Raw genomic sequence first — 20,122 nt, forward strand, 5'->3', positions numbered from 1 at the left:
TGACTATGTTTTATTTTGATCAGAAATTGATATTGATTTGTAATGTTGTTGAGTTTTGATGCCGACTGAATTTGTTAATGAAGCTTTAATGTGTAAGCTAATTTTTTTAAGAGAGATGGTAGATTTCTTTAATGTGTAAGCTAATTTTTTTAAGAGAGATGGTGGATTTCTTACTTTATGTATTGGTGGTGTGATGGTGGTTCTAAAAGTTCTATGGTGTTCTGAAAAATTGGAGATTTTGACACATTCTACATATTTGGAATTTCATTTTGTAAGTTTGATTTTTGATGAGGAAGAAATTAAAATCTCTTAGATTTGTTAGAAAGTATGTAAATAAAATCTAATTTATATTATGTCCTTGGAATGTAAGTATAGAGAGAATTATTTTGTTTGGAATGTATATAAGTCTGTGGAGTCCTTTTAAATTGTAGTATGAGAGCAGGTTCATTTTATGATTCTGCTCTGTTATGGATTGGAGATTATCTTAATTTCCTTACACCTAAGGATGACAAAAATTCAACCATCCAAATAATATTTTTATTTTTATTCTATTGCATTGACTTATATTTCCCATATCTAAACGTTCGAATCATAACATTTCTTCTATTTCATATAATTTTTGGCGCTACTTTGATACAGAATAATATTTTTAAAACTATAATGAAATCAGAGTATACAAAAAATTTTCTTAAAGTCGTATTTCATCATATTTTAACAAAAAAAAAGTGAAACAAAACGAAATTTGAGTAGATTTTAAGCGTATTTCACGCAATATAGCTTTCAAATTTTATTTAAAAACTGAATCTGATATCCATATTTTCTTTTAGATGGTACAATAGAATTGATACACAGAATCTTGTTTTAATGCCATAACAAAATCTATATGTTCCGAGAATAATACATGGAAAATGGTAAACAAAATTAGAAAATTAAATCAGTTCGATGTAGAGCCCCAATGGAACACGCGAGTCCAAGAGTATTAAAACTAAGCGTGTAACGAAGAGCTGCGTCGATATCCCGAGCATGTAACTGTAACAGCAATTGGATTTCTCCCGCTGTTACCTGACTAATGCACGGATGGATTTGCCAAAAACGAACTAGCGTTTAAAGATAAACAAAAACTCAGATCGACCAGGAAGAAAATGTTAGATGGATGGAAAGAAGCAACAAGAGGAAACAAAACTCAGATCGAACAGACGCAGAGACTAAAAACATCGGATCAGCCACAATAGCGAGATCAGAGAAGAGATATCACCCGCTCGGATCGGCCAAGCGATCCGCGAGATTAGCTTCGCCTGATCGCAGGACTCGATCTTCGATGGAGTAACCGATGAGAGGACCGAATCGCCGACGCCACTGCGGGGATATATGAAAGAGATCGGACGAACAAGGCAAAACAGATTGACGGAGAGGTCGCCGCCATACGAGAGAGGAGGACGAAGTTGAAGGCGGACGTTAGAGAAAGTCCAATATTTATAGAGTCGTCGGATAACCTAATCAAATTTGGACCGAAAGTTTTGGGCCCATTTAAAAGCCCATTAGATCGTTTAGGGGATAACCCACGTTGGCTACGGAGGTCGCAATGTGCCAATGTCACATAGATGAGAGCCTTCGCCAGGCGGGTGCCTCAACTTCTGCACCTCGCGGTTCCGCCCTCGAGCCCCTCCCCGCCCCACCCCTTGCTCACAACCTTCGCCGGATTATGCCAGCGCGGCGCGTTCTCCGATGCCATCGCCGCCATGGCCTCGCTCGACGCCCTCGGCCTCTCGGCCGACTCCATCTCCTACTCCAACCTCATCAAACTCTGCGTCCGGCACCGCGCCGTCGAGCAAGGTCGGCTCGTGCATCTCCACCTGACGTCAGGCTGCCGTGCTCCGGAGTTGTTCCTCTGCAACTCCCTGATGGGCATGTACGTCCGGTTCGGCCTCATTGACGAGGCGCGGCAGGTGTTCGACGCTATGCCTGTGAGAAATGTGGTGTCTTGGACTACTATGATCTCGGCGCTGACCAATCTCAAGCTGGATGAAGAGGCTCTAAGGCTTCTGAATTCGATGCAAAGAGAAGGAATTGCGCCTAATATGTATACTTTCTCATCGGTTCTCAGAGCTTGTCCCACTTCAGCGTCTCTCCGGTCGATTCATGGTTGTATACTGAAGCATGGCTTGGAGTCGGACGCCTTCGTGAGAAGCTCCCTGATCGACGTCTACTCCAAATTTGGTGACTTGGACTATGGATACAGGATTTTTAACGAGACGGCCACTCCCGATTTGGTGGTTTGGAATTCCCTCATCGGGTGCTTCGCGCAGGGTGGAGATGGATACATGGCCATCAACCTCTTCACCCAGATGAAGAAAGCTGGGTTCTTTGCGGACCAAAGCACGCTAACTAGCGTTTTGAGAGCTTGCACAGGGATGGTTCTGCTTGAGATGGGGAGGCAAGTCCACGTCCATGTACTCAAGTATAACCGTGATTTGATTCTTAGCAATGCGCTACTAGATATGTACTGCAAGTGTGGGGATTTAGAGGAAGCACACGAGGTGTTCTGTCGAATGCCAGAGAAGGATGTGATCTCGTGGAGCACCATGATCTCAGGCTTGGCACAACATGGAAGAAGCAGTGATGCCTTGACGCTTTTCGAGTCCATGAAGGTCTTTGGCCCCAAACCCAACCATATCACCATTCTCGGCGTTCTCTTTGCCTGTAGCCATGCTGGTCTTCTGGAAGATGGTTGGCTCTATTTTAGATCAATGAGGCAGCTTTGGGATATAGAGCCGGGAAGGGAGCATTATGGTTGCATGGTCGATCTACTAGGAAGAGCTGGGAAGCTGGATGAGGCTGTGAAGTTCATTGCGGATATGAATTTCGAACCCGATATAGTCATCTGGAGAACACTCCTCGGAGCTTGCAGAGTGCACAAGAATGCAAATTTAGCAGCATATGCAGCTAACCAGGTTCTGAGATTGGAACCTGAGGACGAAGGCTCGCACATACTTCTGTCGAACATCTACGCGGACTCTCACCAATGGACTGAAGCGGAGCAAGTGCGAATGTCCATGAGAGACCGTCGAGTGAAGAAAGAACCAGGCCGCAGCTGGATTGAATTAGGCAAGATAATCCATGTGTTTGTTGCGGGAGACATGTCGCACCCACAAGCAGACGGCATTGCAAAGGAGCTAAGCAAACTGCTTAGAAGAACAACCACTTTGGGATACATTCCGGACACAGATTTTGTGCTGCATGATGTAGGAGAAGAGCAGAAGGAAGAATCGCTTCGGTATCACAGCGAGAAGTTAGCAATTGCATTCGGAGTGATGAACTCGAGCGGAGTTAAGCCGATCAGGATAATGAAGAACTTGAGGATTTGCGGCGATTGTCACGCTTTCGCAAAGCTCGTTGCCAAGTCGGAGAGGGTGACCATCATAATCAGGGATCATGTTCGGTTTCACCACTTCAAGGATGGAGTTTGTTCATGTGGAGATTATTGGTGATGGCATTTCCATCGATAGAGCAGCAAAAGAGCTCTTCTGTAATAGCTACTGTGACCACTGATCGAGGTGCGATAAATAAATCCTGACACGTTTAACGCAGGGCACATGCGCGCTGAGAAATTACGAAACGATGGATCGAATCGGGATCTTCCTGTTGACCATTTTAGATATCTTATGAAAATAACGGATCGATCGGCCTCAATCTCTATGTAAATGTCTGCCTTAATTTTTGGTGTCCAAGATTAAAATTTTACGTTAAAAAAAATGGATTTAGCCCCTGCAAAAGTAGAAATTGTTTTCGTCCACCCTCTCGTTCGCTCGCTCGCTCGCTGTCTCTCCGCTTTTCCTTTCTTTCCTTCTTGACCCACCTTCCAAAACCAAACGAAACCCTTTCTGCTTCCTTTCCTCTCTCTCTCTCCCCCTTCGCAAAACCTTCGCTTTGAATCGGTAGATAGACGGTGGCGACGGCCATGGCGGGGAAGCCGGTCAAGTTAGAGGAGATGGTCGCGAAGAAGCTGGCGCTGTGGCACACCCGCACGTTCCGCCCCATCATGACCCACGACGAGTTGGAGCCCCTCATGGCCGCCGCCGGCTTCGTCCCCCTCCCCATCTGTCCGCCGCCGCTGCCGGAAGAACAGCTACAGCAGCCGTCGGCGGTCACCTGGCGGGAGTATGCGTCTCGGTTGGAGGCGGCGGCGCGCGGCGGGAGGGGGAAGGGGAGGAGGCGCGGCGCCGGGACCGGGGTGGGTCCCCGGCCGCGTCTGCCCTATCCCCGCATCGACGGCCTGCACCTGACGACCTACAAGGCCTTCTTTTTGGCCCTCGAGTTCTACCTCGGCCCCACCCTCGTCCCCAACCTCTTCCACGTCAGGTGAGACCTGAGATGAGAGAGAACGGTTCCTCCGCTATCAAGATCGCGACTTTTTTATTGAAAAGCAATCAAATCAACGAATTTGATCGAGTTGCTCAACCACTCATCTCTTCTCAACGTTGAATTTGTCAAGTGATTTGTCGTCGTTCTGTTCCAGGACCATGTCGCTGACGAGAACGCAGGACCGTGTGTTCGAGAAATGCTACCGCCCCATGAAGGACTGCGACATGGAGGACGAAGGCATCCTCGTGTTCCGCGACGGAACCATCGATCACATCACGAGGATCACCATCAGCCAATACGGTGGCGATGAGATCGACGACGACAAGCACGGCGGCGGCAGTGCTTCTGCCATCAGCTGCGCAGACAACTCCGTCAAGACCGCTGTCAACTTATTCAACTTGGTACCTCTCAAGGATCTTTTCCCAACTGACAACGTTGTAAGCTCTTGATCATACCGCAATGAAATAACGAGTTGGAAGTGTATTTTTTCCCCCTTTTTTATTTTGTTATTTTTAGGATGAGATTTTTGAAGGATCATGATCATATCTTTTTTCCAGTTATCCCTTTCTCACAGTTCATAGAGAATGGAAGTGCAATGCAGAAGAACCAAAACGGATTAACAGCCAAAGAAGATAATGAACGCATGCACCAGCAGTCACATTTATACAAGATTTTAACTACAAATCTTACTGAAGACTAAGCTAACAAAGGCACACGTTTAGATCGAGTCGAGTGTTAATACATATGCAGTAGCAATACCTTTTATACAGAAGTTTGGCTGCTTCTCAGGCATTAGTAGAACAAACAGTACATTAGATTAGCAGTGAAACATGACCTAAAGAAATCTAACACAAACTACAACCGAATCCCTAATAGTTTACTAAAAAAAACAAACTTCGATCAACTAGCACAACAATGGGAGGAGCAGAAGAACCAACCAGATGAAACAGCAGTAATTCGTTTCGAGTCACTAAAGACTAGGCCTAAAGGGGGGCATAATCAGCAACTCATTTCCATGGGATGTTAGGCAACCCCTGCTGGTTGCCATTGTTGCATGTCCCAGTACTGTGATTGAATGGGCTCCCAGGTCCGCCTGAGGATTCGCTCAGGGTGCCGCGTGATGGTGGGCTGTGGGCCATCATCCCCCCTACTGGTGCAAGTTTCTCAGGAGCAGACATCGGTTCTCCAGGAACACTCTGCTTCTGTTCTTTCTTCCCGTCAGCAATGAAGCTCCCCACGACAACCTGCAGTGAAACACACAGTTTGAGTTGTGTTTGAATTTATTAACGGCAAAATTTGTCAATGGTAGAATCAGGAGAGAAACAAGCTAGTTTAAGAAAAGAACACAGAACTAAGTTGAAATTCATGACGTCCTAGAGTAGTAATATAGTTTAAAAGTTTATTTATAATGCATTATTCACAACTCTGCTTCCTCCAGTTCAACACAAATTGGGATAAAAAAGAATTTCTAGTTTAGGAAATTAGACAGAAGAACATTTGAATGTTGATCCTTGAAAGGATGTATGAACAGAGTTAAATAGGCTATCTGTTGAAGATGCACGTAGATGGGAAGAAAGAAGCATGGAGTTGTACATTACAAACTACAGAAACATGTACGAATTAAGCAAATCATGTAGATGAACTCAGTAAGAGACTAGGAGCGCGCAAAGTTATCAATTATTATCACGAGGAACCACGTGCATTTTACTATAAATTGACATGGATGAGTATGAGGTTTGTGTTGAATCAGGATTTGAAGACACAAAAAACAAAAGAAATCTCTTGCACATAAAATTCTTTTTTGATAACATGAACCATGGAGAAGATTATGGGCTCCTGCATGCATGCCATGATAATAGTCTAGCAAAGGACCTAGTGAACAGAAAGTAGATGACCTGAACCGGAGAAGCTGCAGTCAACATTCCAGCCACTCCGCCACCCAACACACGGCCATCAGGACCAGAAAGTGAAACACTCAATCCACCTGTACGACTTCGTTGTCCTCCATTCTCTGTAAGTAGAAATGAGCCTGACAGTGACAATATCTCAAATCGTCCCTGCATGGAAGATATAGATCTAAAATTATTGCAGAGCAACAACAGCAGTAAAGAACATGTTTGTTAATGTGTAAAAGAATAAATAAATAAATAAATAGAACTCCATTTTTTTGAACGTTTGACCATGATCCTGCAAAGCATAACTTACTATGGATACTCATAGACTTGCATGACTATTCTAGCATAACTAGCATAGTTAATTTAGGATGTTTTATGTCATTATATTATAGATGATTCGGATTAGTAGCCAGTTGGAAAAAAAACTTCATGCACTTTCAAGCAGGAAATGAGAAAAAATAAAGTAAAATGTGAAAACCATCATTTGGCAGTTTAATCACCGACCTCATAAGTTACAGTTCCACCTGAAGTTGCCGCTTGACGTAATGTTACATTAGATATCGCACCATTTGCTGAAAGAATGCAAACAGCACGAGGACCATGCTGAGAAAAGGACATTATTTTTGACGATACATCCTGAAAGCAAACATCTTATAAATATTAGAAGACTAATGTCTTGAGAAAGAACTTAAACTAGTTATAGGGATTTAAACTGAAACCTCAATCAGCAAGAGTACATATTGAATCTCATAACACATCAGCTATAGGGATTTGAACAGATACCTCAATTAGCAAGATTGTGGATATTGAGTATCATAACACATCAGATACAAATTGTTCTAGATAAAAGATCCACTACAAGCACAAGTCTACTCCAATCAGTAAGCCAGGATAGAACTACAACTAAGCCCATGTGTAGATGGCTCTCCGTTGAATTTGTCCAATTGTCAATGCCACCACAAGCTAGGTAAACTTCGGTCAATTCATGGGCATGGCCCTTACATGCATTGGATCATGCACAACCATTCCCAGAAAAATAGTTACACTACAACCAAGTTTCGAAGTCCTTAGCCACTCACAAGATTTTGTACTCTTTAGACTAAGTAACATTTAATCTCGGGCCTGTCATCCCTTTGACATAGTCAGCAATGTGGGACTACTGCAACCCCTAAATCTGCTCCTGCAACTCCTTAATGAAGGTTCCTTGGATCTCACACAACGCTTCGTAAGCATGATTTGATGTCTCCGTCAGAGCATCCATTAACTTGAACCATGACAAGGATCATCTCCATGCAAGATAATCGATCTCCCAAGTTAGTGAATGCCACCTTCCAACTTCGGCTGGGAAGAGCAGGATCACCACCTACATACGCTTGGTCACTCATGGGTCATGGCTCTAATACCACCTATCATGCTAGATTGTTTAGTATACTTGTTTAATCCATCAATGCAGTCCTGAATTTCAGTCATAGCCGCCCACCCGACCAAACACACAATGCAATATAAAACTTGTATTGCTTGCAAATAGATTATACACACACTTATCACAGAGGATAAGCAGCCTTTTTATAGAATTAAAGAGAATAGGGGACCAATGTGGTCGGGTTTGAAAGTCGCATAACCACCCATCATAACTACTGGAATCCCTTAACCATGCAACCCGCACAACCTCCTAACAAGTCCATGTGTCGTGTGCCCATGTATGCAAACTCAGGTCTAGTCAAAGAGACTATAATCCTTGGTTTGTGGCACTAGGATACTTGTCAACTGAAATTTTAATGCCCAATTAGAAAATAACATCTTATTAACAATCAATAATGCATACCAGCGAAATATTATACAGCATCAAAATGCATGTGTATCTTCGAAGCACACAAAATATTATCAAAGAAACTTTGGGCATGGTGTTCATATGAATACACAGTGAATCTGATATTAAAGTCTTCACAGAATAAGCTTATCGACTATTCTAATGGAAAGCACAAGTAGAAATTAAAAAGAATGAATAATAGACAATCTCGAGAAGTTTAAGACAAATTATATTTTTGCAAGTACGTTAACATTGAACCATAAAAGTTGCATCTGGAGACAAGCAGATAAACCTACTAACTAATAGCAGTTTTATAGTTATATTCATCTATCAGCATCTACTGTTGAGATAAACAAGAAACTAGACTGGAGGCGTTTGAACCTATTATTATCAGAGATGTTGCAAGCAAACAATAAATCATTAAAAGAAAGTGGAATTTTTGAAGCAATTCACCTTATGATGGGCACATAATCCACCTTTTTTATGAATGATAATCATTGATATGGAAAATACCGAAGAAAAATATTAAAGAGAGCAGATGGCCATCAAACATTATAAATACGGGAAGAAATTACTCATCCTAGACATTATGTAATCGAGGTACCTCTCCTGCCTTCACAGTAATAACATGAGGTGTAAAACCAATCCCAGCTGATCCTACAAGTGAAATAAAATAACCTTCATTATTTTTTAGTTACATAAAAGTAGAAGTGGATATGTGGCTAATAAAAAATTAAAAATCTTTAAGAAATTTAAGGTGCACACATTTAAATGATCACAGACATACAAAGAAGAAAACTATTTAAAAGACTAAATAAATTGAACCCTTACAAAGAAGGGCACTCAACAAGTTACAGTTTGTCAAGTGTTTGCATTTTTAAGAAGTGCTCCAAATTAAAACAATAAATTAATGACCACAGGAATTAAGGTGATAAAACTTCTATAACTGATGCACAATCTAACTTCGAAATTATTTACTATAAACTTTTAGATATTAAAAGCAAATATTGCCTTATATCAACAAAGCAAACACTTAAAAAATATACAAGTGTCTAATGGTATTTTGATGGATGTCAATAAGACTATCAAATCTACCAAAATCATGGGTCACCACCAAATCAAGTCGGCCTTGTTTATTCCTTTGAGGAGACTGTTCCATCCCAACCATATTTAGAAAATATTCTCCAATCAGTTAGGCACCAAAAAAATATACCAATATCTAGGTTTTGTGTTGTTGTGGAATACCTTTTAGTCTCCAATCTCTTTTTTATTGTGTGCTTAAAGAGGAAGTAGGAGTCGGAGAGAAGGCAAGTAGTAAAATTTATCTTCCTCTCAATTTGACCTATCTTGTTTACTTGCACAAACTGAAAAGAATTCTTATGACATTGTTAGAGACAAACTTTTGCCTCCATTTTTGTCAAATTTGGGTGGAAAAGCAGAGGAAGTAAACGAAGTTAAAAACCTTCCCCTCTCCTCTCCCTTCCAAGCAAACAAGAGAAATAAGAAAGTTCATTTATTTCCTACTCTTCCTCCTATTTGGCTATTTCCATCTATGTAAACACAAAAAATATATATATTATGAAAATTTGGCAGAATGTTCCACGAAAAAGGAGCAATTAAAATAAAAAATAATTGTTTTTGCTTGTTTCATATTTTTTTTCAAGTTTTTTTTTCCCATTTGAGATTCTGTTTTGGTTTAGAAAAATGATTCTTTTTTTCATGAAGCTCATTCAGCATTAGAACTACCGCTCAAATCAGTTCCTATTGTGCAGCATTGGAACCATAGTGAATGAAACATTTGATCATAACCATGGATAGAAGATATAAACAATGTACACAGAAGATTACCTAAAGCAGCCAGCTGCTGCTTCTTCTTGGAGTTATAAGGCCGGCGCTTCACCGTTGCTCCAGTTGGTGAAGGGGTTAAAGCAAGAGCCATTGTGCCATCAGGGGCGTACTTTCTCGGTCGCCCTCGTTTCCGCTTCAGTGAATCCCCGGTGTTGATATTCAAGCCTTGTGCAGGCAAACCTAAAGAGGGAAGTTCAATACTCCCACTGCCCCCTCCCCCTCCGCCTCCTCCTTCGTAAGCAGAGGCAGCAGGAACAAAAGGAGGAGCAGGAACAGGAGAAGAAGCAGGAGCGGGAGAAGTGTTCGTGGTAGTGGTAATCGGCTTGTATAACGCCGTTCCATCCTGCGAATAAACCAATCGCATACTCTGCATCGGCGACTGGGTTTGCACTGGGCTTTTCTGGACGCCGGAACTGAACGGCACAATTCCTGGCTCTGATCTCACTTCCATGGGAAAAATGATGAAGCTCGAAGTATATTAGCAGGCCAAACTAAATCCTACAAACCCAAAGACTCCCGAGGAAGCACAGAACTACGTAAGATCACGCCCAGACTCGCGCGCGTAGTCAATGATCTAATTCTGAAGACGTTTCCGCGTGCTCCTGAAAGTTCGCTACTGAGAGAACATGGAGCAAAAAAGGAGACAGATCAGTAGAAAGTTTGAATTTTTACCACAAGAAACAACTCGGACAAGCTCAAAGTCACAGATGCAAGTAGTAACTCGAGCACCCTCAAAACCCTAATCATCGACGAAGTCCAATCTTCACTTCGATAACAAACAAGAACCATAAAAGCGGCGTAGCTGGCAGCAACAGAATGATCAAGCCACAAGACAGTGCAAAAAAAAAAGTGGAAAATGGACTAACAAAGCTAAACTAAGCCTCTAAGCCTAGACCTAATGCAAAACAGTAAAAAGAAAAAGAAAAAAGAAAAAAAGAAGAAGAAAAACAAATCTAAAGTTTATCTAAACCGCAGAAATTCCTCAACCACACAAACGAAGTTAATCCCCAAAGTTCCTTTTTTTCACCTTGCTTTCCCGCAAAAACAAAAAAAAAATTACGAATTTCGAGCGGAAAATGCCGAGAAAATACCGAAAAATAGCGAAACTAGGATGAAAAAACTGCTACTCCGCAGAGAAAAAAAAAAGAAATAAACAGAAGTAAATTTAAAAAAAAAAACCTAATTCGTGGACGTGCTCCAAAGCCTCGCCAGGACAGCTCACTCACGCCAAACTTGCAAAAGGGAGAAAATCCTTCCCTAATATTTCTCCCACTCCTTTCTCATAATCATTTCTTTTAACAATTTCCAAAAAGGAAGCTCACTGGAAAACGGAAAGTAGAAAATTTATACCATTTTTTAATAATAAATTTACAATAACAGCTACCATCTTATCGGGAAAAAAACAATTTTTATTCTCAATCGACCGTCAAAATTGATCAACTCCCTATAAAAAAAAGCAAAAAAATACTTAAAAGATAAGTTGGATAAACAAGCCATTTGCTCTGACGCAATATTTTTTTAATATTATTTAATAACCTTGTGTGGACCATAAAACACACACACAATGCCCTCTCCGGCATCACTGACTTCGCGTGGAGATGCGCGCGCACGAATCTCGACGTTGGCGGTGTCGTACGACCGGTGCAGTTTCCTAAATAAATGTCCCCCTCGCCGCTCTGATGCTACATTTAATTTAATAAATGGGTCTTGTAATTAATATTTACTAAAATCTTTGCAAATATTATATTAATGGAAATTTCCGTTTACGTTATTTTTTTTTAAAAGGAAAAGTGAGAAAAGCATCGCGTGATATATCGACCCCCATTTTCACAAAGGGCTGGATGAATTAAGGCGGCTTACGAATTGACTGCCACATGCAGACGATAAATTAAATGAATAGTCTCAGTCTTTTTCGGCGTGACGATATAATAATGATAAAAAAAAAAAAGGAGATAAGACTGAAAAAAGATCACATGCAAAATATAGCCACGCTTTTGCTTCTCCACAGGAATAATATTATTATTTTTATGTTAATTTCAATTACGTTCTCTTAAAAGTATTCCTGCTGTTTACCAAAATTTTCCATAGATTGAATTCAGAAAAAACAAAAATTTTTAAAAACTTCACACTCTGACCGAAGTAAACAGAGTTAGAAGGAAAGAGACAAGGGCTGGTATTGAGGGGAGACCGACTTTGAAAATGAAATGTCGGGGGGTAAATTTAAATATATCTGACTACTTTATGAATTATGCCCGTGTAATTAGGACAATTTACTATTCGGGTTTGGATTCCCGAGAAGTTTGAATTAGGTGGGAATGCAGCGTGTGGCTATGGGCGGTTTGATTAAATTTAAAATAAAGGGGAGGAAACGATAAAAAAGACAAGGGATGGAAGGAGGCATGTGACTGATGCCTCGTTGCTCAAAACAAACACAAACTCCAACCTCTCGGCACCTACTTTGTTTCCTTGTTTACTATAGAGAGTCATAAACCCTTTTTTTTTAAAAAAAAAAGCATTTGTTATAATTTCGACAAGTAATATATTTGGGGGAAGGGGAGTGATAATCAAATGAAACTAAAATATTGAGCTGTTAAATTTAACCAAGTTTTTGAGTGATTAAATTTGAAAAAAAAATAAATAAATAAACCAGCGCCCTTTTTAATTTATTATTAAAATAATATTTTATCAAAATAATTTTTATTTTAAGTATTGTGGTAGTAATTATTTATTATAATTATTATAATATTAATATTTAATTTTGATCCATATAAATAATATTAAAGTATTTATACAAAAGTCATATGCATGGAAAGATATTTTTATCGATTTTATCGAGAATTAATTCTGATATATTTTTACAAATTAGTGATTGGGTCAACTGTATGAGGGTACTCCTTAGTCCGTCCATCGTTAGCAATTTTTGATCATCTGTTCAAGTTAAACTATAATTTTGATGAAAAAGAATTCAAGGGAGCTCGTGCAGCGGCGTAGCTAGAATTTACAATCAGGGGGGGCGAATTCAAGCTAACCATGGCACGCTGTTGAGGTCATGCCTGATCTCGCCACCTCGTTGCAAGGTCGTAGCCCAGACAAAACCTCACAGCGAGGTCGCGGCCAAAGCGAGATCTCTCCCTGTGACACCGCTGCCAAGCTATCGCTAAGAGAGGATAGGGAAGGGGAGAAGATCGAGCATACCGATGGGACGATGCATACTGGTGCTAGAGATCGAAGAGGAGAGGAGAGGAACGTGCTAGAGATTGGAGAGGTGGTCGATCAGAGAGGAAGATTTTAGGGCGCTGGGAAGAAAAATTGAGAATAAAAATCTTAATTAGAAAATTAATTAATGATGGAAACTTAATTCAATCACTAAAATAGCAACGGAAACTTAGTTTGTTGATTAGTGACCATAATTTATTTCGATTTCTAATTAGCGACGGGAATTAAATTTCATCACTAATTGTGAGTTTTCTTGTAGTGAATTACATGATGAGTTGCAATAAATGATATGATTTAATTGATCAAATTTTTTAAGGCTCCCAATGAAATTAATCACCTTCATATAACAAATCAAACAATGCTTGACTAGCAAACAAAAATATAAATATATGAAAAATTAACATTATATGTTTTTCAACACTTAAATTCTTAATTGAAAGAAATAAAGCAAGAAAACTTTACCTTAATCAAAAAGCGTTTGCTGTGAAGTATCGGCGAAGCGACGATGACAACGCTGGCAGCAAACGATATCAGTGCTAGTGATAGCGGCGTTCAGCGATAACAACATGGACGACAACGACATTAATGTGCGGCGGAGGATTTTGAGGGTAAAATTAGGATTAGGGAAAGGGAAAGAATAATAAGGGGATTATAAGAGGAAGACAACCACGGGAGTGAAAAAAGGAAAGGGGATTAGAAGGAAGAAGAAAATACGGGAAGGGAGAGGGGGAAAAGTACAGGCAATGGGAGAGAAAAAAATATCGAGAGAAAGAAAAAAGTTGGCTGAGAGAAGAAAAAAATATTTGAGTTCTCTTATTTGTTTTAATTGAACAATTTGTAAAAAAAAATCTTGATATTTTTAAAATTTATAATTAAATTATTTTTAAATAATTTCACTGTATTAATTTTTTCCCCAGGCTAAATCATCTAGATGAGTTAAATTAGCTAGTCTAGATGGTCCCATTTGCAACATTTTGTTTTTTTTGAGAAAAACAAGGGAAATAGTTAAATCGGTGGATGGAATCGTTTTTCAGTTTAATTCTAATATCTTCTTCTTCGTTTGAACCGCCCAAATCCACAAAACACTGGAAGCGTTACCTTCGTTTGCCCTACCATTTCTCTTTCCTCCTCACTTCCATGGCTTCCTTCGCTTCCCTCTCTCCGCCTCCTTCTCCTCCTCGATATTCTGGTGCTCCCGTCGGCCGTCCGAAAGGCCACCACCGCCCCGCTCCGACTCCCTCCCAACACCTGGTTCCCATCCCGCTTCTTTCCTCGTTTCCACGATCGTTCCGATCGCGCAGTCGGCTGATTCCTCCTGCCGTATGCAGTGCTTCTGAGGGAATCATGTAAGGTTGTCCCCGCATTTTGCCCTTTCAATGCTCTGCTGGATCCAATCATCCAAAGAAAACATTATTCCAGGTGTAGCATTCAACAATTCGCAACTAAGAGGAGGAATCTGTTGCTCACGATGTTTCTTGCTTCAGTCTCTCTGCCATTGGTGGCTACGGGTGCTTCAGCTGATACTGGTATTATATTTTTTTATTTCCTACTTCTTTCGGAGTCAGAATTGTTGCTGTGCCGTTTGTTCTTCACTTAAAAATGGTGTTTGACTGCTGCTTTCCAGAGCTTGAGGAGAGTTTCCAGACGTACGAAGACGAAGTGAATAAGTTTCGCATGTCGATTCCAAAAGGTTGGCATTTGCACTCTACAATCAGATAAGACATGCTGTTGTAATAACTCCATGGTGGTCTAGTACTCGTGAAGAATTTGAATTTCTCCTCCTGTTTATTTGCACAATACTCGAGCATAACCTTGAAGTTACCTAGAATAGTCTTCTATAACTCTCTTGTGCAAGCTAGATCATGTTAGATATCATCTTACCAATTTGGAACTGAAAGATGTCGATCTGAAGTTATCATTTCGAGAAAGGAATATGAGAGGTTATCATAAATCATCATCATGCGGATTGATTTGTGTTTTCCACTGCAAGAATACAGTTGGCGTTACCTATACAATCAATAGTGGCATTGTGGGGATGTCCTGTAATCCCTCCTATTGTTGAGCCACATAAGGATATATATAAACTTAGAAAAGTTGAAGAAATATAATTAGGGAAGAACACTATTGAAATGCCCATCTTGATTAGAAATTTGGACGGATAAAACCTTTGGAATGACTCTTTTCTTTAAAGTGAGCAAATGCGTTTTTTAAGACATCTATTGAATTAGAGATATGTCTTTTCCAAGAGTGGTGTCCTTTAAATAATAAAAATCAAAATTCGAAAAAGCATTAAAATTGTAACTGAATTATATTTTTAATTTGGTACACTATGTCAGAAATATGTTACATTTGGCATTGGGTCTGCATCCCTAGCATTCAACTATTTCTTTGCAAAACTAAAAGGTAAAAAGTCTTTCTTATGAACCATCATTTTCGTTCCCTTTGTATTTCTAGACTATAAATAAGGTGTCAAATAGATATTTTGTGCTTATTGATGGAAAAGAATCAAATGGATGCTTGCAGAGAAACCAATAAACTGAAAATTCTTAAATTTTTTAAGATGCCATGATAATTTTGCAATATCACATTTTTTTTTCTTGTTTTTCGGCAATTTACCAAAGGGTGCACATAGGTTTCTGAATTGACCAAAAGGTGCACACTACTTTGGTATTTACCAAAGGTCGCATTCCATTATGTGCTTTTCCCGTTTTATCCCTTCTAACATATCTAATTTTTTCTCTTTTCTCTGCCATTTTTTGCTCTTTTCTATGCATGCAACCTCTCTTATCTTTCCTCCCCCCTCTCTTCTCTTTCCTTTCTCTTTTGCATGCATGCATGCATAACCTGAGCTTGATATGCAAATTATATCAGGCACACAACGTTTAAGTTCTAGTTGATTTTTTCGATAATATTTGAACACCTTCGGAGAAGCTGAAATAATTAATGGAGGGCGCCGTTGGACTCCTTACAACCTCAAAAATCCACAGAACATGAAATGATTGTAATCTAATATCTCTATATCGATTAATGAGTTTTGATTGAAATCCACTAATGAACCTAGATAAGTCTGATTGGACTCATTTCAGATCTTGTAGATTTTTGTGGTTGCAAGGTGTCCAACAGTGTCCTCCATTGCTTATTTCGGATTCTCCAGAGGTGTTAAAATATTATCGTAAAAATTAGTCGAATGTGGGTCTGATATGGAACCATATCAGGCCTAACGGGATTCATTGATTGCTTCGTACTCATTTACAATGGAAAAACTGTTGTTCGTTATAAGATCACTTAAGAAAAGGTTGGTATAAATTTGGAGAATTTGTTTCTACACAAAATTCAAAAACAAATAAAGGAAAGGGAAGATACGGTGGTCAAGTATAAGTTAATATTGCACGAAAAGCAAAATCATTTTCTCTTAAATGATCTCCAATGGCTTTCTAATGTGGATAGATGAGATTGGTTGGTTTCAGTTGGAGATGGAATGAATGTGTTTATGGATTGAAGGACCCCAGACCTAACCTGTGTCTTTTACCTAATAAGGCCTAATATGGTTCTATATCAGGCCCAACGTGGGTCTGATATGAACCATATAAGACCCACAGTTCATATCAGACCCATGTTGGAGTGATTTTTTTGATAATATTTTAACACTTCTGGAGAAGTCAAAATAAGCAATGGAGGGCAATGTTGGACTTCTTGCAACCTCAGAAATTTACAAGACCTAAAATGAGTCCAATTGGACCTGTCTAGGTTCATCAGTGGGTTTTAATCAAACCCTACTAATCGATCTAGAGACATTAGATTGCAACCATTTCAGATTTGTGGATTTCTGAGGCTGCAAGGAGTCCAACGGTGTCATCCATTGATTATTTCGGCTTCTTTGAAGGTGTTAAAATGTTATCGAAAAAATTAACTAAACCCTAAATGTTGTGGGCCTGATATGATTTGCATATTAGGCTAGACCCACGTTATGCATGCAAAAGAGATAGGAAAGAGAAGAGAAGGGAGGAAAGATAAGAGAGGTTGCGCATAGGAGAGAGCAAAGAGAAGAGAGAAAAAAAATGACAGAGAAAAGAGAAAGAGAAAAAATTAGATTTATCAGGAGGGGTAAAACGGCAAGAGCAAATAATTGAATGCGTCCTTTGATAAATACCAAAATAGTATGCACCTTTTGGTCAATTCAAAAATTTGCATGTGTCATTTGGTAAATTGCCATTTTTTCTTTCCAAGACCAACAGAAATAACTAAATAAATCAAAAGTCTGATTGACAGTGGCATTATAATTATAATAATATCTCAGACTTTTAGATTTCCAGTTTGCAAAGAAAAATAGAAAACTTCATATTGACATTTAGTCTTTGTTTGTTTCAAGAATAATGGCTTTTAGAAACATATTTTTCCATATTTCTTGGTGTCTGGTTAACAGAGAAAAGACTTTAGTCAATAAAAACATTCAGTCAAAATGGAAAAATATAATATTGACTTGGGAAGCTAAGGGTGCGTTTGGTTTGCACCGTTTTCATTTTCATTTTCTGGAAAACGCGCGTTTTCTAGAAAATAGAAAATGACTTTTTGTCATTCTCTGTTTTTCTAGAAAACGATAGCCAATTTTTTAGAAAACGCGCGCGGAAAACGCAAACCAAACACCGTTTTTCAGAAAACGCGCATTTTCTAGAAAATGAAAATGGAAAACGCGGGTACCAAACGCCCCCTAACTTTCCCTTTTGCGAGGAGAAAACCATTTCCAAATCATGAAACATAATTTTATCAATATTTTAAAATTTAAATGTAATTATTTATTTTATGAAATTGATAAATTAAGCTGATAATTTTATGTTAATCATGATAAAAAATGATGTCATAAGTATTTTGTCATATAAATATTTATATTTACTGAATTTGGGTTGATTTTTCAATTGAAGTCTGGACCATCAGATATTCACCTGCCCCTTCTCGCTTTCTTGGTTTTGAAAAGATGTTGGTCGTTGCTTGATCTAGTTCGTAGGCCACATTAACAATTGGTTTATACGACTAGATTACTATGGGGGAAGGAAATGCAATATGAAGATGAAAGATGCATATGACCTATCCATGAAATATTTGTGACTTTGGGATATTTTTCTTTCTTTGCCCTTTTATCTTTCTGCATAGCAAACCAAGTCCAGTCTAATGCTCTAATATGCCAATTGGGAGAGTACAATTTTCCATTTTCTTCATTATGATTTATGACCAACCAGTGTAGATTCTAATAGTCCTGCTTTACCTGATCACAGATTGGTTAATAGGCACCGGTGACAGTGACGGTAATAGCCTCAAGTCAGTTACAGCGTTTTATCCTAATGAATCATCTGGTTCTAATGGTATATATCCTTGCTTGAGTGTGTGAAATCTTCACTGATTAAACATGCAAATTATTCAACAAATGTAGCTGATGGATTTCTTCAGTCAGTGTTGTAATCACAGGGCTTGGTCCTGACTTTACAAGATTGCAATCTTTTGGAAATGTGGATGCTTTTGCAGAAACGTTGGTAAGCTTTGATCTATCTAATTAAAAAAAATGATCCTTAAACTGTGACTTGAATTTTAGTTAGGTCCCTCGAGTAGGTCTATAACTTGTGTATATTTTAAATTGTCTTTCCCTTAGATTTGCTTGACTGCAACTACTGGATCTTTGACATGGCTTTTTTTTACTAAGCATCCTTGTTGCATCCTAGTCAGCATAATGAAAGTGTTCAATATTCGGTGGGTAAGTCAAGAGTCAGTCTAACAATATATGATCAGAGTGGACAGATGCAAGTTTTGTGACTAAACTAAAAGAATGCGCAGACCTATTTGAAATCTGGGTGATTAATCTGTTTTAAATTTCTAGTGTTATGGAATACCAGTTCCTTTTTTAATTCATTGTGTATCATGCCTTCTTGTCCAGGTTAGCGGTTTAGATAGAAGCTGGAGAAATCCTCCAGGTGTCGCAGCAAAGCTGATCGATTCAAAAGCTGCAAATGGTACGCACTTGTAGGCTATATTGAAATGAGCAATCATGGACTTATACTTCACTAGAGTACTTCTAATGAACAGGATTGTATTATATCGAATATACATTGCAAATTCCCGGCGAAAAACGCAGACACATACTAACTGCCCTCGGTGTAGCATCAAATGGTTGGTATAACAGGCTCTACACAGTCACAGGACAGGTTTGCTTTATTTCTATCGCCTTACGTCCATGATCCTGTTTGGTTTATTTGTTTGAGATTCCAAGAATTAGATATAATCTTTTTCTTCAAAAAAAATCTAATACACTGTTCTATTCTTTTGCAGTACATGGAGGATGAAGCTGAAAAGTACCAGCCTTCTATTGCAAAGGTAAGTCATATTATTGTCAGTCTTTGATTGCCATTCTTCAATCGCTCTTACAAGAACACTTCCTATTCTCAGACCGTATCATCGTTCAGATTCATATGAGTAATGGGATTCTTATACGCCGGCTATCAACTGCCACGCCAACAATCCCACCCCAACCTGATTGCTTTTTCACGCATTTAATATTATATCCCTTCCCTCTTCGAAACTTGTATGCATGTTACTTGAAAATATTCATGTTCTTCGCAACTTATGCTGTAAATGCCTGTGCAATAGTTCTTTAACACACTGAATTTTTATTGATTGTAGAACGTATGAAATGCGAATATCTGCTAACAAAGCAATGGCAGCATGATTTTTCTCCATGCCCTATCAGTAAGTGTGTTTGTAAGTTTTCATTGCTTTCGTTGTTACAGCGCTTAAAAATGAGAAACATCACAATCTTGATCTCCTTGAAGCATTCTGTTTTTTTTTTCAGACGAAAAAATTATAGTGATATAAGAAATAGTTATTATTCTTTTCTTTGGAGAAATGATTCATAATTTTCAAGTAGGTACATACCCTCTGGATTATAAAAATTTATTGATTGATTTAAATGAACCCTATCTATTTAGTAGATGGAATCTATATAAAT

At 39.0% G+C, this 20,122-nt stretch overlaps 4 protein-coding genes across 8 annotated transcripts; 3 read left to right on the forward strand and 1 right to left on the reverse strand.

Annotated features, from left to right (window-relative positions):
* The first annotated feature begins 1,597 nt into the window (after window positions 1-1,597).
* LOC122008105 (pentatricopeptide repeat-containing protein At2g03880, mitochondrial-like) lies at window positions 1,598-3,587 on the forward strand. The gene has a single exon (XM_042563707.1). It carries the CDS (start codon window positions 1,602-1,604, stop codon window positions 3,486-3,488), a length of 1,887 nt encoding a protein of 628 aa, XP_042419641.1. The 5' UTR covers window positions 1,598-1,601; the 3' UTR covers window positions 3,489-3,587.
* A 364-nt stretch (window positions 3,588-3,951) lies between these two features.
* Window positions 3,952-4,867, forward strand: LOC122008108. The gene is made up of 2 exons (XM_042563710.1): window positions 3,952-4,359; window positions 4,517-4,867. The coding sequence occupies exons 1-2, from the start codon at window positions 3,959-3,961 to the stop codon at window positions 4,809-4,811; spliced, it is 696 nt and encodes a 231-aa protein (XP_042419644.1). The 5' UTR covers window positions 3,952-3,958; the 3' UTR covers window positions 4,812-4,867.
* Window positions 4,868-5,052: 185 nt separating this feature from the next.
* On the reverse strand, window positions 5,053-11,272 carry LOC122008106 (AT-hook motif nuclear-localized protein 10-like). Of its 2 annotated transcripts, none has more exons than XM_042563708.1 (6): window positions 11,095-11,272; window positions 9,916-10,531; window positions 8,672-8,724; window positions 6,762-6,893; window positions 6,258-6,419; window positions 5,053-5,606 (listed from the first exon to the last, which is right to left on the reverse strand). In XM_042563708.1, exons 2-6 carry the CDS (start codon window positions 10,364-10,366, stop codon window positions 5,370-5,372), a joined length of 1,035 nt encoding a protein of 344 aa, XP_042419642.1. In that variant the 5' UTR covers window positions 10,367-10,531; window positions 11,095-11,272; the 3' UTR covers window positions 5,053-5,369. The 2 variants fall into 2 exon arrangements, with proteins under 2 accessions (XP_042419642.1, XP_042419643.1); XM_042563709.1 differs by lacking the exon at window positions 11,095-11,272 and adding an exon at window positions 10,588-10,809 and having other exon boundaries at window positions 9,916-10,517.
* Window positions 11,273-14,169: 2,897 nt separating this feature from the next.
* On the forward strand, window positions 14,170-19,853 carry LOC122008109 (psbP domain-containing protein 3, chloroplastic-like). Of its 4 annotated transcripts, XR_006119184.1 has the most exons (10): window positions 14,171-14,477; window positions 14,551-14,657; window positions 14,756-14,821; window positions 18,402-18,488; window positions 18,574-18,656; window positions 19,055-19,130; window positions 19,204-19,322; window positions 19,447-19,491; window positions 19,564-19,699; window positions 19,798-19,853. XR_006119184.1 is itself a non-coding variant. In XM_042563712.1 (9 exons), exons 1-9 carry the CDS (start codon window positions 14,269-14,271, stop codon window positions 19,804-19,806), a joined length of 801 nt encoding a protein of 266 aa, XP_042419646.1. In that variant the 5' UTR covers window positions 14,170-14,268; the 3' UTR covers window positions 19,807-19,853. The 4 variants fall into 4 exon arrangements, 3 of the variants coding, with proteins under 3 accessions (XP_042419646.1, XP_042419645.1, XP_042419648.1); XM_042563712.1 differs by lacking the exon at window positions 19,564-19,699 and having other exon boundaries at window positions 14,170-14,477; XM_042563711.1 differs by having other exon boundaries at window positions 19,564-19,853.
* Window positions 19,854-20,122: the final 269 nt, after the last annotated feature.

Source organism: Zingiber officinale, chromosome 8A (assembly GCF_018446385.1).
Source record: "Zingiber officinale cultivar Zhangliang chromosome 8A, Zo_v1.1, whole genome shotgun sequence".
Lineage (NCBI taxonomy): Eukaryota > Viridiplantae > Streptophyta > Magnoliopsida > Zingiberales > Zingiberaceae > Zingiber > Zingiber officinale.

Excerpts from the sequence above, each read along its gene's own strand:
- LOC122008105 (XM_042563707.1), top strand. The coding sequence starts at position 1,602 with ATGAGAGCCTTCGCCAGGCGGGTGCCTCAACTTCTGCACCTCGCGGTT.
- LOC122008108 (XM_042563710.1), top strand. The coding sequence starts at position 3,959 with ATGGCGGGGAAGCCGGTCAAGTTAGAGGAGATGGTCGCGAAGAAGCTG. Across the intron at positions 4,360-4,516 it reads CCCAACCTCTTCCACGTCAG|GACCATGTCGCTGACGAGAA; the intron begins GTGAGACCTGAG and ends GTTCTGTTCCAG.
- LOC122008106 (XM_042563708.1), bottom strand. The coding sequence starts at position 10,366 with ATGGAAGTGAGATCAGAGCCAGGAATTGTGCCGTTCAGTTCCGGCGTC. Across the intron at positions 6,894-8,671 it reads TTACTGTGAAGGCAGGAGAG|GATGTATCGTCAAAAATAAT; the intron begins GTACCTCGATTA and ends GTTTGCTTTCAG. Across the intron at positions 6,420-6,761 it reads GTGGAACTGTAACTTATGAG|GGACGATTTGAGATATTGTC; the intron begins GTCGGTGATTAA and ends TCTTCCATGCAG.
- LOC122008109 (XM_042563711.1), top strand. The coding sequence starts at position 14,269 with ATGGCTTCCTTCGCTTCCCTCTCTCCGCCTCCTTCTCCTCCTCGATAT. Across the intron at positions 19,323-19,446 it reads TCTACACAGTCACAGGACAG|TACATGGAGGATGAAGCTGA; the intron begins GTTTGCTTTATT and ends ATTCTTTTGCAG. Across the intron at positions 19,492-19,563 it reads ACCAGCCTTCTATTGCAAAG|ACCGTATCATCGTTCAGATT; the intron begins GTAAGTCATATT and ends TCCTATTCTCAG.